Genomic DNA, 13,473 nt, shown 5'->3' on the forward strand with positions numbered 1-13,473 from the left:
TTGGCATTGTTTGTGTAATGAAAATGTATAATTTGCACCTATCATTTGATTTCTAATAAATAATTATGTTATTTAATTAAAAGGCTCACATGAAAAGCAACTGTTACAGATTAATTAAATACATACAGTACACATTACATGTATGTTTAGTGGGTTTTACCCAACGGTATTCAGTGTAGTGCATTTTCCATCAGTATATGTGCTTTCTGGTTACTGAACTCATGACTGGTATTCTTGGCATCATCTTGGTAAGTTTTTATCATGTCATTTTCCCTTTTCCCATTTGTGCACAAAATCTATGATGCACTCTAGTGGCAGCGGGTGTTCAATTACTGTGCACATGCTATGCAAGAGGGCCAAGAATTAGGGGCTGTTGGGCCTCCTGGGTCACAGGAAGGCTGTGCTGGGCGACAAGCTTGCCTGCTGCTTTGACTGTGTACCATGCCCATCTGGCAAAGCATAAATATTAATTTGTATGAATTATCTAACAAAGGGCCAGACACTCGGGAGTATGTCAGTAACCGTAAATATCTTAGTGCTGTGAACATCAGCAGTCTACCTTAGTTGGGGTTTGTTAATGGGCAAAAATGTCCACACAATGTCTGCCTCTGCACTCTAAAAAATAATACACTGTCTCAACTTAAAAAAATTAAGGTAACAATTTGCATGGATCTTTTTAAGTAATTTCAACTTAGCGGTTTTTGAGTAAATATTGCGAGACTTATATAGTTAGACCAACTCAATTTGTTTAGCACAAGCAACTGAATTATATTGTGATCAAATTAATATAATTAAGTTGGTTCAACTTAATATAATTAAGTTGGTTCGACTTAATTAAGCTTTTAGAGGACAAATAAACTATTTGAGTTCTTCTAACTATAAAGGTCTCACAATATCTACTCAAAAACAGCGTAGTTGAAATTACTTAAAAAGATCCATGCAAATTGTTACCTTAATTTTTTTATGTTCTAGTAACTTATTTCACGTATGTCTGAATAAAAACACAAAGCAATTCCAATTCATTTGTTTATTATTAACGCAATGATAAAACATTTATGGCAATAACATTCTTAGTCTGACTAAGCATCAAAAAACAAAACATTGCCTCATTTTGCACATTGTCCTTTGCAGAAAATGTAAGCACCTTTTTGCTTTTCTTAAAATAAAATAATAAAATAAATCAGATTTGGAACACTCAATTCCAAGAGGCAGTGTTATTTATATGTGTATGAGCAACAAAACTTTGATACATTTCCTGAGTAACATTTTTCAGATACATTACCTTTGAGCTTAAGTTTTCTTTCAACTTAAGGAGCATATATAAAAAGGAACTTGTAAGGCAATATAACTTTTACTTTGTACCTTTTTGCTTTTCTTAAAATAAAATAATAATAGTAACAATTTGAATTTGATTAATAAAACATTAAATTGCATGTCAACAGTGCAAGACTTCTGTACATTTTTTAGATACATTACCTTTGGGCTATAGTTTTCCGATCATTCAACTTACAGTATGGAAAAGGAACTTGTAAGGCAATGGAACTTTTACTTTGTACCTTTTTGCTTTTCTTAAAAAAACAATACAAATACAAAAAAAATACAGAATTGGATTAAAACAAATTAAATTGCATGCCAACAGTGCAAGACTTCTGTATGAACAACAAAACTTGTCATATTATTGATACATTTTCTGAGGAACTCAATGACAGCAGTTTAATTCTTCACATTTTTAGCACAGCAGCTTATTTTTTAGAGACATTACCCTTGGGCTAGCTTTCAGACCATCCAGCTCAAGGAATATCTTTTGAAATACCTCAAAAGTATGCCTCAACTCCCTTGGATAGCTTAGGTTGAGCGAGTAGATCAGCCCCATTAGCAAGGCACAGGCTCTGGGTACATTCAGGTATGCAAGGACTTCGGTTCCCTCAATCACAATGTTTGCGCTAGATGGTGTGGCACTTCTTGCTATGACAATCTTCATCAGGTCGTTGGTAATGTCCCCATCATCCTAATCAGAAGCAAAATAAGTGTTTTAAAGGAGAATTCCAGCGTGATATTGACCTAAAGTGTGTTGAAACATGATAACAATAAATTTAAAAAAAAAGATTAAATAAATATTATTCCTTAAAATACAGAGGGCATAAGTAAGGAACCCCCCATCTTAAATTCCCATAGAAGCAGGCAGATTTGTATTTTTAAAGGCCAGTTATTTCATGGATCCAGGATACTATGCATCCTGATAAAGTTCCCTTGGCCTTTGGAATTAAAATAGCCCCACCCTTCACCATACCCAGAGATTGGCATGGTTTTATTTCAGTTAGAAATAATAGTTGGTTTGATTTGCATTGATAGATCTTATAAAAAGTACTCCACGCCAATCTCTAGGTATGGTGAAGGGTGTGATGTGGGGATATTTTAATTCCAAAGGCCAAGGGAGGACTTTATCAGGATGCATAATATCCTGGATCCATGAAATAACTGGCATTTTAAAATAAACTTTAGCATGGGAGTCTTAAAGAGTAACTTTTGCCAAAATGCATCCTAGGGTGTTTTTGTGAATGTACCCGAGTCAAACTTTAGTTTAAAAGCATAATTACATCCGATCGCCACTTTTAAGCTTGTCCGCATTGTCGTTTTCGGGATCAATGGCCTTTTGAATGGGAATCATAGGGGCACTACTATTTTGACACATGATCGCGTCAAATCGCTATTTTTAAAACACTAAGAAGGCTCGACACAACATGAAACTTTGATGGAAGCATCATCAGTGTCTACACATTAACTCGAGCATTGAACATTGTTTGTGTACACATAGTTTACTAAAAAGAAAGGTTCTGGAAAACTCACTCCTTGGCTGGCAAGATGGCGGCGAGCAGAAAAACCAAGTGAGTTGTTCAAAACCTTTCTTTTAGTAAACTCTGTACACAAACAATGTTCTCATTGCTCAAGCTCATGTGTAGAGACACTGATGATACTTTGATCAAAGTGTCATGTTGTGTCGAGCCGTCTTAGTGTTTTACATTTTTTTAAAAATCGCTATTTAAAAAAATAGCGATTTTGACACGATCATGTATCAAAATAGTAGTGCCCCTACGATTCCCATTCAAAAGGCCATTTGACCCGAAAATGACAACACAGACAAGCATAAAAGTGGCGCTTCGGAATTATGGTTTTAAACGAAAACCGAAAGTTTGACTCGGGGACATTCACAAAAACACCTTAGGATACATTTTGGCGAAAGATACGCTTTAACTTATGCACAACACTATACACTACTCAGATTTACCTACCTCTTTGAAGAGGTCTTCCTCCTTTTCTTTCAGGAACACAATGAGGGCACGAATAGCAACCTCTCTTCTCATTTCCACAGAATCATCCTAAGAAGAATTTTGAAGACAGGCTTTTAATAATTACCACTACTCACTGAGAATAGCTGAAGGATGACTTATGACTGGACTATAGCAATTAGTGATACCCTGGAAGATTAAATAATAAATAGATATTATAACTCAATTCAATTGCTAGTATTTCAACAAATGTTTGTAAAGAGCCATTTTAATCTAAGTTCTGCTTTTGAATCTAACTTGTTTTGTTTCCTGTTTTAGTAATTATATAGGCTGGGAGTTACGAGGCCTTGCCATGACCTATAAGAAAAAGTTGTTTTCTACTTGAAATTAACTGTTATGTTCATTCATACCTCTAGCAACATGTTCTTTATTCGCTGAATATTTATTTTTGCAGCCCCTCCTTTTGAGGACACCAAGGCCATTATTTTGGGGGAGTACTGGTCCAGTTTGGCCATGAATGTCGGCTCCAGGTTAATGGTAGAGATGCGTTTGAATTCTTCATTTATCTGTATAAAATAAAGGCACAAAAAAAAGGCACAATATTAAAAAATTGACCCCAATATAGCACATAACTTGCAAACCATTTTATGAAAAAATGCTTACCTGAGCTGCATCAAAAAGAGCAGGCCATCGGCCTATCAAGTCACTGACTGCTGGTGCTTCATTGACGATTTCTTGCCTACGAATGGAGAAAGTCTTCGCCATCTTTTCCGTGATGATCTGATGGTTGTCCCTCTTGTTTACTTCATCAAACAGGTTCAGTCTCTCATTTTCCAAGCTTCCTTCAGTTTCTCCTTGTGGGTGAGGGGGTAAATAGTTCACCTCTGCCCTTCTGGGCTTTTTTATATTTTTTGCAGGTGCTCGGTCATGTGCTCTCTTCTTTCTGATAGAGTTCACATCAACTTCAGGACATCCTAACCCTCTCAGTTTTGATCTATAATTTCCCATTTTATATTTTAGTCTTTGTAGCCATCCATAGCATCCATTATATGATCCCGGCTCTTTAAGGGATGGATGCTTTTGAACTAGTGCTAAAGCAACATCAGACAATTGTGCATTTGTTGGGTAGGCCACATACTGAAAGACAGTTTCAGCCACTTTCTCAAGGATATCTTGGAGGATTGAGGTGAATACCAGATAAATTCCATCCTTTTTGAAAGCTTCATTTCTTGACGCTAGCACAAGTTCTGTGTCATAGGCAAAACGAGGTATTGGAAATTCAGTAGGCCAACACTGAGAACGCCGAGTTGTGTGTTCAGGTGATGAGAGGATGACTGTATCAGCCGATCCAGTAGAGCAACTGCTGTTAGGACTGATGGAGGTCACTGAAGGATGGTCAGAGGTATGGATGGAAGTCTCATTTTCAATGGTGCTGTCCAGATCAGTAAACGTCAGAGTATATGTGGGAGGTTCAACAACGTGAATCACCTTTATTGTGTCCTTGTCCTGGAGTTCACTTGTTGAGGTAAGAGAAAAATATTCATCTCCAAAACCTGCATCCTTATAATGCAAAGTAAAGTTCCCGTTAAGCTCAAATGTCTCTTTCACAATTGATTCAAGTTCAGCCACAGTCCCAGGGATTCCATGAGGCAAGTCCAGTTTGCGAATGTCATGGTCCTGAAGAATGATGCGGAGTTTGGGTAATTGAGACATTGGGGCATCTGTAAGAGAAACCATATCACTTCAATTAGAGTAACAGCAGAATACATCCAGTCAAATCCTCTAAACATTGAATATCAAAAAAAGAACATAAACACTGATCCAGAAAGAAACTGGCTTTCACATAACACTGATATTTTTTTTTTAATCAACAAACTACACACCAAGTCTTCAGTGTTACCTTAAAAACATTTTTGTCAAACTAACAAGCAGATACATACATGGAACCTGTAGAAGTCTATTAAAGACGTGTTATGAGGTGTTGTGGGTAATGTCAAATAAATAATAAGGTGTAACAACTACTTCACCCTCTATGGAAAATGAATGTATCGCTTCAAGGTCACCATGCGCTTTCCTGCAACCATGTATGCTGCCATTGGGAAGATGTCAGACAATTCACTTGGCTCAATAACTTTAACACTTCTTGTGTTCTCAAGCTCATAGCTTCTTAGATGCTCAATGAACCATGAATTAAAACATTTCACAATGAAGCTGACTTGCCCTTTTATAACAACTATCTGAATCAATTCTGCAAAATCTGGCAGACCACCTGTTGAACCATATGCCAAGATCATTCCAGTGGAGTAACTGGTGCCACTGTAACACACAGTGTTTGCCAACTGGACAAATGACTCACCAGGGAGTTTTGTTTCCAGTGCTTTCTTAAGATCTTCCCTCAGCACAGTCAAATTTACTGTTGACAGTTTTGTTACCTGTAGAGATGATTGGACAATTTTACTGCTATGTAGATGGTATGCAAGCATTAACTGATGCTTCACTGCAAGAGACAACAGAATATTTCTGAAGCTGTGGGTATGCCTGACCACACGCTTAAAAAAGCTATGTTTAGCCTCGAAGCGCATAGTCCACAAAGACACAAGTGGGCCAAAAGCCTTCATCAGCTGTGGGTAGTGCTCTAGAAAATGATGCTTCGGAATTAGTGTTTGCTGTGGGAAAGCTGCCAGGAATCTGTGCCGATGCTCAGAAATCTTGCTGTCAAGGTAACAAATAGTTGAGTCTGTATGAACAGAGGCAATAACAAGTTCAACTATGTCCTTTAGGTTAAGAAGGACCAGCCATTTTGGATCACTCTCTGGTATTCTTTCTCCAACTATCAGAGGAAGGAGGCGAAGCAAAGCCCAATTTTCATGGGCATTCCCACCCACACTTTTTCTTGTGGCATAACTCAATGGAACTGGTTGTGGTGCATCTGTTTTATCTGCCCATCTGTATGGGAACTCTTTAATCAATTGATTTAGCTCATTAAATGTGAAGTATCTCTCTTTGATGAATGCATTTAGACACAGCGCTAACTCTAAAGGTACAATACCTTCAAAGAGATCGTGTAGCAAATCAGGTGGGTAGCCACATAAGACGTCAAAATGTTTTAGTTTTTCAGTCAGTGGGCACTGTCTTTTTACTCCACAACAATGAGACTGATTTGTATTCCCCTGTGCTGTCTGAATATGCACCTTGTGCTCTTGTATTGTCCTAGGACAAAATGCTCCTGTTCTGACTTCACTTACTTGGAACTGGGATTTTTCTCCAAGACAGAACCTGCATACATGTGTACTTGAGAAGCTTTCCACAAATCCTCCGATTGAGTGGGCACCAAGGTTATCTGCAACAACACAGTACACAGTACCTTTGACATTTATTCCTAAAGAAGGAATGTACAGTCCTTCCTCTTCTAGGCTGGCAAGATCCTTTAGCAGAGGTTGTAACACTGCACTATAGCCAAACCTTTTTAAATCCTCAGCCTTGCAGAGGATGGCTAGGTAGATTGATGTCAGAGAGGACCTGAGCAAAGGTGGCACATTAGCTAGAACCCAATACACAGCAGTAACTTTGTGTTTTTTTCTTGACGTGCCGAGTGGATTACATACCTCAAAGTCATCCACATACAGAATTAGAGAAATGGCTGGATTATTTTCTGATAGCAATTCATTGTTTTTAAAATTTGTGCCATCTCGAAATGACTTGTATTGAGTTTCAGATCTCCCATCTGTTTCACAATTATGTGTGAGAAAATCATGGATCTCTTTCACCTTCAAAACCTCAAGTAATGACTTCAAAATGGGTATATATTGGAAACTTCTCTGCTCCCTGGCACTGTGCAAATACTCAATCGGCTCCACCATGGAAAAATGCTCCTTGAAATACACTCTTCTTTTGTGGGATGTGGAAAAAGGTCCATTACTCCTTAGAGCTAATGTAATTGGGTTGCACTCGCATAGGTCTGTCACCATCTCTGAGATTACCAAATCATCAATGTCACAATTATGCTTCTTTATGCATGACTGTAAAATCTCTTTTAAAATAGGACCTGAAGCTGATGAAGAAACAAAGTGCAATTCTTCCACCAACTCATTAACACACATTTGCGGTACATTGAATATACATTCCAATTTCAGCAGCAGGTGGGCTAGATTTTTCTCAATTAACTCAGGCAATTCTCCAATTTCTTCATCTATAAGATCACTCACTGCTTCCTGAGTATCTTCCTCAACAATAGGATCATCCCCTGCATTTAAGGGATTGACATACCTCTGCAACAGTTCAGGCTTGAAGACGTCCAGTGAGTGTTTCCGGCTCCTGTGAGAGGCATAAGTTCCATAAATGTTTGTTTTGAAAGAACAATTTTCAAAAACACATGGGACAGTTTCCTGTTTTTTTAAATGGTGGCTAATGTGCTCAAAGTATCCTCTTTCTGTGGAAATGGAGTTTAAAGAGCAACATGGACATTTAAAAGACAGTATTTCTGATCGTGTCACTAATGCACGTGTTGAATGATTTCTTGACAGATGTGTACGTAGGCTGCCCCATGTTTTAAATGAGCAACAACACTCCCAATAAAGGCAAGGGAGAAATTCTCCACCATGGCCATGTCTAAGTCTATAATGCTTTAAGAGATCAGTCTTTCTTGGTGTTTCAAATTTGCAAATTTTACAGATCCAATTCATTTTTTAAAGTAAAAATGTAGGCCTATTACTCAATTTATAGGTGATTCAGACCTCTAATGCTTGCCACAGCTTTCCCAGCAAACAGTAGCCTAATATAACTTATTTTGCCATCATAATGTTGCCTTTTGTAATGTCATACTGTTCAAATTTAACAAAAACCCAGCAAGCTCAAAGAAAATGAGGCGGACACGTAACACGTGGACATACAAAGCAATGACACATGTCCGTTGCCTAACTATCGAACATTGTTAAATAAAATACAAAATAATAATAACCTTATGTACTGCTATGGATGACTCAAGCAAATGAAGGATGAACAAAATCTAAAATGTGGTTTGTAGGCACGGATAGACACGGATTGACCGATTGATTCCTCAAACCTATGCACAGTAAAAAAAAAAACTGGCCTAACCCAGTGGTTCCCAAACTTGTTTTCCCGCGTTACACCACCTACTGTACATCCTGACTCGGCTCGCGCACCCCCACCATCCCCCCACATAAAACGTCGCGCAACCCCACCATCCCCCCCACATAAAACGTAATGCATTCTATGGCAGGCATCATGTTAAATTAGCCTGAGCTAATAAATAAATAACAAATAACGAAATCAAAATGTGCAACTGGTCTATGACCTTGGAGAACATTATGAAGCACAAAAAAACAAACAACATAGGCATCAGATTAAAAAAAAAAATAATAATTGTTACACCTCTCTCCGACACTGCCTTTTCATCTCCATACACAGTGGAAACTTGCGTACCACGTGAACTAGCTAACGTTAATGTTAAAATGTTAAATGCACGGTAATTCAGCCGCCACGGTGAAACAAAACATAACAAAATGTGAAGACACCAGATAGCTAAAAAGTTACATTACTAACTCCAAATTAGAGCGAGCTGCAGGTAACTTGGAAGACGCCAACTACCTAAAGGTCACATTTTCAAATGGTTCAGGTAGCTAACATGGAAGGCAGCTAGATACAGTAGCTAGCTAAAATCCATCTTGTGTTGTTCAACTGTTCACATTAGCAAAAGGGCAAATTGTAACGTTACAATAATATGTAGTGTCATGTGACAACAATGTATATGCACTGTGTGCCGTATTTTGATAGCTGATGCTTGTAAAACAAAAATAAATGGGATAGCCTACTTCGCACGTACCTTTGATTTCGAATGTGCAGGATCCTGTTCCATCATTTCTGCTCAGGCGTGGACCGCGTGGTCTGGAAGGTTCTGACGTTCAGTCCAGTAGGCTACTCAGCTTTATAAGTTTGATCACGAGATCTACAAGTTTCACCAACTTAATAATTATCTATTGTTAGGTGGAAGAAAGACTGTGTGTTGAAAATCCATATGTTAATAAGTTGAGACAGATTTTTTCTTTTTCAGTTTGACAAACTCCTTAAATTAAGTTGTCAACTCACCTATACATGTACATGTAACAAAGTTATTTTTTTATGTTGAAAATGTTCTTTATTTTAAGTTTCATCTACTAACCTCATGAATCATTTTTTAGAGTGTGTGTTGTCTCTGTCAAGGTTGCCTTGATCTATATTTAATCATATATTTAATCATAGGTTATTGCAATCTAATACTATTGTTAGCTGTATTATAGCTGTTATATTGTCATCATTCCATATTAAGGTTTTGCACCTTCGTTCTAATGTTACGTCACCGTTTGTTTACAACTTGAGTGGTAGGCAAGCCTACAACAGTCGGGTTGCATAGGCTACACATAGTTACAAATAGCTTCAAAATTGAAATTTTAATATCAAATATTGACCGGGATGCCGACCACTTGTGTAGGCCCTAACAGTTGGTTTTACAATAAGAAGCAAAAAGGCAACGAACGACCGTTATCCTCATAGTTGTGGAGGATGATCGCAGCTGTGAAGTCTTTTATTCTCAAGATGGCCTAATGGTGTAGCCTACTGTCTACGAAGACGTAGGGCTGTATTTTGGGCTCCAGCGCATGGCGTAATACTCGTTATTCACCCGCGGAAAGTTTAATTTGGTATTTTGCACGTTTATTTTTTAAGCATTGCGCCCAGGGGTGTGGTAATTAACAACCTAGGGAGGGGCCTAGCGCATTGTCTAAAAATCGCTATCATACACCACCTAAACCTCGTCAGAAGTCAATGGCGAGTTGTTCATATGCTATTTTAAGAGCGCATTTCAACAGTCATATTGGCAGGTGCACGCACCATCCTTCTATCATTAATGAACGCACACCAGCTAATGTCCATGCAAAGCATTACAAATTGCACGATTACAATGGGAAACATAATTAGAATAAAGATATTACGAAATACTGTACATCTCATGATGAGTAGTTATTCACCATCATTTGCAAATTGGTAATGACGGTTAAAAGTGATTAGGGGAGAGGCGAGACACGTAGCCTATGGAGCACAGCTGAAGACCACTCACCAGATATAAGCAACTTCTCTGCAGGATAAATGTTGTTTTTTTCAGTCATTTGAGCAATATTAGGGTAAGTGTTGCTTTTTTCCAGCCTATGTTTTCGATGACCCATTGTCAGTCAATAGTGAAAGTAACTGCATATAACTGTCTTCCAGAGGTGGAAAGTAACGAAATACATTTACTCACGTTACTGTATTGAGTAGTTTTTCTGTGTATTTTGTATTTTTGAAGTAGTTTATAAAATCAGTATTTTAACTTGATTACATTTTGAGTGAAGTATTGTACTTCGCTACATCAAAAATCCCATCCGTTACTTGAGTAAAAAAAAAGTTCATACTAACGAAAACAGAAAGGGAGAGAAAAGAAATCGCGCCCTAAACCACTAGCCTAGTGATAATGATCAGCATGTAGCCTACAATAGGACATGAATCAAGCTGGCTGCCAAGCAGTCTTTCTGAAAGTGATGGAGATGGAGCTGGATCACGAGATGCATCAGATTACATGTGTAGCCTAACCTATGAAGGTGTATTTTCCGCTATTTCAATGGTTTTTCTCAGTTCGTTTTAGCACTAATGATTGGAGATATTCAAGCAAACACAAAACAAAGTGTTTTGACGTTAGTGCTCACCTTTCTTTGGAAAGAAGTTTATTAGCAGTTGTTTCCCCTTTTTTGATGTCTCTCTTTTTAGTAACCTGGCTTTCTTGGAGAAAGACATTGCACCAGCAGCACAACAATTAGCAGTCCACTACTAGCAATGCTCAACTAAATAAACAAAAGATAGACTACCTTATGAATCGTGCAGGCGGACTAAACCATTTAGCTCTTTAGCAAGGGAGAGTGAGAGTGACCTTAGACAGTTTTCACTACGTTTTGTATACAAAATCCAGTCAGTCAAACTTTAAATTTCGTCTGACATTCATTTTGTCATTTAATTTGGAAGTTAAAATATTCAGGTAAAATAAATATATGGTGAAAATATACATATATATTTTTAGTAATTAGCTTAAACTTCCAGTGAGTCTATTCGAAATTTTCACCACACATTATATTAACACACATATTAAAAATCCAAATATAAGAGTTATGTGTATTAAAGTGAAATGACACAGGAAAAAAGTATTGAACGTGGCTACTGAAAATTTCTTCAATACTTTGTGGATGTCTTGAAGCTGTCTTTACAAACAGAGGCTTTTCCACAAAGTATTGAAGAAATTTCAGTAGGCACGTTCAAGACTTATTGGCTGCCTTAGCTGCTGGCTGCAGCAACTCGAGCTAGGACCAAAGTCCTTTTCAGGCAACTACTTCCACTCGGCGGCCATATTGCAACACTTTTTGGGCACTTATCGTGCATCTATTTCGGCAGAAATACGTGTGCGTAAGGCTTCACGACACCAATCTTGCTCCAGCAGCGAGATCACAACAGATGATTGGCACGATGTCTTCACAGCACACCACATGATTGGCTCAGTGTATTTTACAACACACCACATGATTGGCTCAATGTATTCACATGTCGACGTTTTGCCGCGGAAGGGTTGTGATATTTGTAGACAACCCCATGCATTACTATGGAGGATTTTTTGAGTGCTGTATCTCCTCATTAGAAATTCTCTGGTAAAACTGGTTGTTCTGGTACCCCCCCCCACCCCCCTCCAAAAAAAAAAAAGTAACTAAGTAACTTTTACTTAAAGTACATTTTAAATGAACTACTTTTTACTTTTACATAAGTACATTTTCAGATCGGTATTTTAACTTGTACTTGAGTAATATTTCATCAAGGTATTGGTACTTTTACTTGAGTACAATATTTTCATACTTTTTCCACCTCTGCTGTCTTCGTTGACTGACACATTGGTGAAGTTAGTTTCACTTTGCCAATGAGTTCAAATAATAGACGAGTGCAAATGCGTGAAGGCTATGCTAGGTTTTAGTAAAGCATGGTTTAAGAATGACTATTCCATACGGTCTCGCAAGCAGCCTCCTTCAAATGCGCCGTTGAATGCCAAAATACCGATGCATTTATTTGACATATCGCGCGTTGCGCCGTTAAAGGCAATGACAGATGTCATTCTCATTGGTTTAAAATGATGTTACGCCCCAAACACACCCATATGACTGATTAAAAGACCTAGGAACACCTTGTTACGCCATGCGCTCCACTTTTGATAATGAAACCCCTCCCAATGTGAACTGGACATCCTACTAAATTTGAATAGACTTTTGACGAGTGACGATGCACTTTAGAATGTCATGATAGGGCCCGTAGGCATACAACTATCTACAGTCATCCAAAAATGAATTGCCAGAGATAGGCTATGAAGGGAAAAAGTGCAGCATTTTAAACATGGCAAGAATATTTTTACCGGAACAGTTTGTTCTAATTTGTCTCGTGAAATTCGTGCTTCGGACATCAATCACCTATCTTCTGTCCTTCTATTTCAAGTTATCATGAGTGTCATTTCATTATATAATCACAACAAATGCTAATAAATGAAAACAGAATAGGCTCATGTGCTATAGCCTACAGGTCAGTTAGGCTAACTCCCATACGTCAAAATAAACTGATTTGATCCTATGAATTGTTAGCGATCACACACAACAACTTAACACAGCAACCTCAAACACCACTGTTGAACCTAGGCTACTGCTTCAGTCAGAAATAAGCAGTTTATGAATTATCTTTACCCGTTTAATCAAGTCCACATGACCAAAATAACAGCATATTTAAAGGCTGAGCTAGCATAACAGCCTAGCCGATGCTGCAATGGATAACTAATAAAAAGTTTCATACAATTAATTAACTTTATCCCATTCTGAGTTTTTCTGGGTGGTTATATATCCATGCAGATCGTCTTTGAATAAGCCATCGCTGTTATATGTTATAATACGTTACAGGATTCATGACTTTAACGCCATTAATGTTACATGATGCTGACTGACGCTGGCTATAACTGTAGGCTACCGTTTTTAAAGGCCTTGTTGCAGGGTTTATTTTCCAACGAATTTGCACAATTTGCTTGTTGGTAATACACATTTAAACTGTTATCCATTGTATTTGATGTTGTTGGGTATCACAAAAC

General features: G+C 37.8%; 1 protein-coding gene across 5 annotated transcripts; it reads right to left on the reverse strand.

The window, feature by feature from the left end:
* Window positions 1–1,063: 1,063 nt before the first annotated feature.
* On the reverse strand, window positions 1,064–9,417 carry LOC121684162 (sterile alpha motif domain-containing protein 3-like). 5 transcript variants are annotated; one of them, XM_042064124.1, is made up of 8 exons: window positions 9,130–9,417; window positions 7,554–7,601; window positions 6,533–6,627; window positions 5,644–5,719; window positions 3,951–5,008; window positions 3,698–3,853; window positions 3,291–3,377; window positions 1,064–2,008 (listed from the first exon to the last, which is right to left on the reverse strand). In XM_042064124.1, the coding sequence occupies exons 5-8, from the start codon at window positions 4,998–5,000 to the stop codon at window positions 1,730–1,732; spliced, it is 1,572 nt and encodes a 523-aa protein (XP_041920058.1). In that variant the 5' UTR covers window positions 5,001–5,008; window positions 5,644–5,719; window positions 6,533–6,627; window positions 7,554–7,601; window positions 9,130–9,417; the 3' UTR covers window positions 1,064–1,729. The 5 variants fall into 5 exon arrangements, with proteins under 5 accessions (XP_041920058.1, XP_041920055.1, XP_041920057.1 ...); XM_042064121.1 differs by lacking the exon at window positions 5,644–5,719; XM_042064123.1 differs by having other exon boundaries at window positions 3,951–5,719.
* Window positions 9,418–13,473: the final 4,056 nt, after the last annotated feature.

Source organism: Alosa sapidissima, chromosome 15, assembly GCF_018492685.1.
Source record: "Alosa sapidissima isolate fAloSap1 chromosome 15, fAloSap1.pri, whole genome shotgun sequence".
NCBI lineage: Eukaryota > Metazoa > Chordata > Actinopteri > Clupeiformes > Clupeidae > Alosa > Alosa sapidissima.